Source organism: Athene cunicularia (genome assembly GCF_003259725.1).
Source record: "Athene cunicularia isolate RWA chromosome Z unlocalized genomic scaffold, athCun1 chrZ_part1, whole genome shotgun sequence".
NCBI classification, from domain to species: Eukaryota; Metazoa; Chordata; class Aves; order Strigiformes; family Strigidae; genus Athene; species Athene cunicularia.
The window spans coordinates 25,165,529-25,168,840 of NW_020799142.1; the positions used below are offsets into that span (position 1 = coordinate 25,165,529).

At 43.7% G+C, this 3,312-nt stretch overlaps 2 protein-coding genes across 2 annotated transcripts in view; one reads left to right on the plus strand and one right to left on the minus strand.

The window, feature by feature from the left end:
- ARHGEF39 (Rho guanine nucleotide exchange factor 39) overlaps positions 1–3,195 on the minus strand; it is a 13,637-nt gene extending 10,442 nt beyond the window's left edge. The window contains exons 1-4 of the mRNA XM_026865995.1: positions 3,016–3,195; positions 2,373–2,467; positions 1,834–1,954; positions 675–793 (exon numbers count right to left, since the gene is read on the minus strand). Of these exons, the coding sequence (XP_026721796.1) occupies positions 675–793; positions 1,834–1,954; positions 2,373–2,467; positions 3,016–3,162 (482 nt within the window). The 5' untranslated portion in view covers positions 3,163–3,195. The remainder of the gene's footprint in view (positions 1–674; positions 794–1,833; positions 1,955–2,372; positions 2,468–3,015) is intronic.
- The window catches only part of LOC113489805 (myosin-IIIb-like), a 25,309-nt gene continuing 25,174 nt past the window's right edge, over positions 3,178–3,312 (plus strand). The window contains exon 1 of the mRNA XM_026865826.1: positions 3,178–3,189. Within this exon, the coding sequence (XP_026721627.1) occupies positions 3,178–3,189 (12 nt within the window). The remainder of the gene's footprint in view (positions 3,190–3,312) is intronic.

Genomic DNA, 3,312 nt, shown 5'->3' on the forward strand with positions numbered 1-3,312 from the left:
TGCTGTGTATTACCTACATACCCTCCCCAAGAAAGGGCAGCCCTTGAGTGCATGCAGCACTCACTTCATGCACTCAGCCTGTCTCCTTTTGAAGGGGAGATGATGCCTCAACGGAGGAATGCAGCAATCCAGACTGGATCTGTCTAGGCTCAGACAGCTGTGATAGGCACCAAGTCTGAGGAAAGCATATGGACCTGATAACCAGAGAAGGCAGAAAAGCTCTTCCATGTTCATTAATCTCATCTCTATCTAACAGCAACCATCTACAAGAGAGGAGTCACAGTGCTCCAGGTCAGCAACTTCCACAAAAGCAGAGACCATCTCTGGCAGGGGGCACCACTTCTACAGCACTTCAGACAGCTTGCTTTTGCTCAGCTCCTAACTTCAGTAGCTTACCAAGATGATAGAAAAGCCTCCACTTCCAATTCTACCCAAGATCAAGATGAAGGGCTTTAGGAGCCAGCACTAAACATAGCTACATCTCTGCATCAACTCCCATCCATGTACACTGATTCCACTTTTATGGCATGTCTTGAGGTCTGCTTCATTGATGTCGATATGATCCAATTTTGAGACACATTAAGCAACTTTACCTCTCATAGCATGCAAGAAACTCATGTTCTTTTTTCTCCCTCTCATGCAAACACCTTGAAGACTCAGAATTGCTTGCTTACTGGTTTAACCTCTGCAGGGGCAAAGGAAGCAGATCCTCCAGCTTCCTCCCTTGGAACTGAGGTCGAGCCTCCTGGAGTTTCTTAAAACGTCGGAATGACTTATTTTTCCTCAATTGCTCCTGTGTGCAGCAGAAAAGGCATATAGCTTTAAGACTACAGAAAGCAATACAGGCTCTAGTCTGCACCAGAGCTTGGCACTCTTTAAGACCCTTTGAGTTTGGGAATGCAGTCAAAAACACAAACATCAACATCTCTTGTGACTATGGGCAAGCAATTCCCTTTCTCCTGACCATGATTTCCCAGTGGGTAGTAAAAGCAACATCCCTTCTTCATACATGCACAGCAATATAAAGCTAGTATACTCAGCAAATGGAAATAAAGAAAAAAAAAGAAGGTTATCTCAGACAGGAAAACCAGGAGACCACCTGTGGCTTTTTGCCACTCATTTCAAGACAAAGCAATGAAGCCCCACATTCCCATCACCTCAAGATAAGTATCCAAAATGGATTTTTCTTTTGGGAATTCGAAAGTGTGAATGCAAACAGAAGGAAAGTTCTTAATAAATGCTGCAGCAGTGAACAAGCATAGACAAAAAATGGAAGTCAGGTGGTTTAAATTCTAGATAGAGCTGTCAGGACTTTAAAATAAACAGATATCCTTCTGAAATTTCTTGGAAGACAGGTTGTATTTGGAGAGATAAGTGGGAAGGAAAAACTTTTCTTATAATCATAGAAAAAAAATAGGGAGGGAAAAGGAAATCCCATTGTTGGGATACAGTTAGTAGCAGTGGGAAATATTAGGACATGTGATAATTCTCTAGGAATAGATCACTGTGCCCTAGTGTTCCCGCTGCATACTCTCCAGGTTTGCCAGCCACAGAGGAGTGGGAGTAAATACAGAACTCTCTCTGAGAAAGCTGTGCTCCGCATATGCACATACATATACAAACACCTGAAACAAGCTTCAAAAATTTGAAGCTCTAAATAAGTAGAGAAGTTTTCTCCATGCTATTGTGGAAGACTGAGAAAATAGCAGCAGCCCAGAAAAAGGAAGAGAACTAGTCATTCCAGAAACAGAAGAAAAAGGGAAGGATGTAACTGTCTGACAGAATGGAGAAGGAGAGGGAAGAAAGAACATGAAGAATAAAATAGATATTTACCCTCAATGTTTTATTTGCCTGCTCCAAATTCTCAGCATAGTGGCCATAAAGCTCCAGATTCTGATAGAAATTTTCCAGTCCTGATCCTAGATTCCCTCTCTCCAGGTGAAGCGACAGAACACTGTGCACAAGGAGCAAAGTCTGCTCATGACGGGTACATTACTGACGGAATTTTCACAGCTCCCTCTTGTTCACTCTTATGCTGACTGTCCTTTGTCAGCCTCCAACTCATATCCAGTTTGTGTGCCAAATACATGCTTGGGGGTCACAGGGTAAGCTACAGAAAACATCCCTTAAAAACACCACACAGCAGATTTACTAGGTTTAAACCACTATTCAGAGAGCAACTGGACATCTGGATATGTGGATACAGTTCAGCAGCTTCCTGGAAACACCTGCAGGTACCACCAAGGCTAGCAGTAGTAAAAGTGAATGCCTGTTTAATAAGCTATTAGCTTTATTTCCTGAAATCTTACTTTTCCATCGATATAGGGTCCTCCTCATATAATTACAGGAATCACATCAGTGTGTTAACTTACTGGCTGGCCGAATATATGGATTCCAGGGGTCCAAATATGGTTTCCAACAGAGCAGGTTTCAGCGTCCCTTTGGCCTTTAAAATTGTCACAAAGAACTAAGTAGAAAAAAAGAGAGAATTTCAAACAGGTAAAAATCACAGGTCACTCAAAGTTTATTCGTGGCACACAGTAGAAACAAGAAGTTGCATGCTCTTTAACTCAAAAAAATATCAAATGCTGTGAATGACTCCTTAAGATCTCTATCATCAGATGTAAGCCTTCTTGCTCACTTTGACCACAACTGTAAACATGTGGAACACCACTACAGCACTGATAGTCTACCTCAGTATTGATAGATGCGTCTGTTTGTCACCACCTTGTTCATAATCTTTGTCTTGTCTGTGTCCCTGCATTTCATACATCTCAAGCATCTTAAAGGTAGTTCCCTATATAATCAAAATAAAGATTTATGTCTGCGTACAGACCAAAGCCAAGGGGCCAAAACCATAAGCTATTGGAGATTACAGATGCCTTTCAGCCCCAGCAATCATCCCATGCAGTAGGTATGCATCAAAGTCTTCCTCTTGACCCTTCCTCATGACAACACAAATAGGTATGTGCTGCCTGAAAGTACCCACATGTCAGAAAGGGCCAAAATACTCACTGTGACCACCAAATCCAGCTGCTCAAGGTATTTGTGTTCGGTTTCCAGGAGCTCCTTGGCCGTCCGGCTGCGTTTCCTCTCCCAGCGAGCCCTTTGCTCTTCCACAGGGTTTGCTCCCACCATAAACAGCAGGCATGAGTCATGCATGGCAACCTCAGGCTGATGTACAGAAAGGCAATGATCCTGAGGAGTCAGAGAGAGACCCGCAACAAGTGAATAACCTGTGCCGCCCCCAGCCCCGCGTGGAGCCACCACACCACCATCGCCGCCGCCGCCGCCCGTTACCCGCCGGACCCG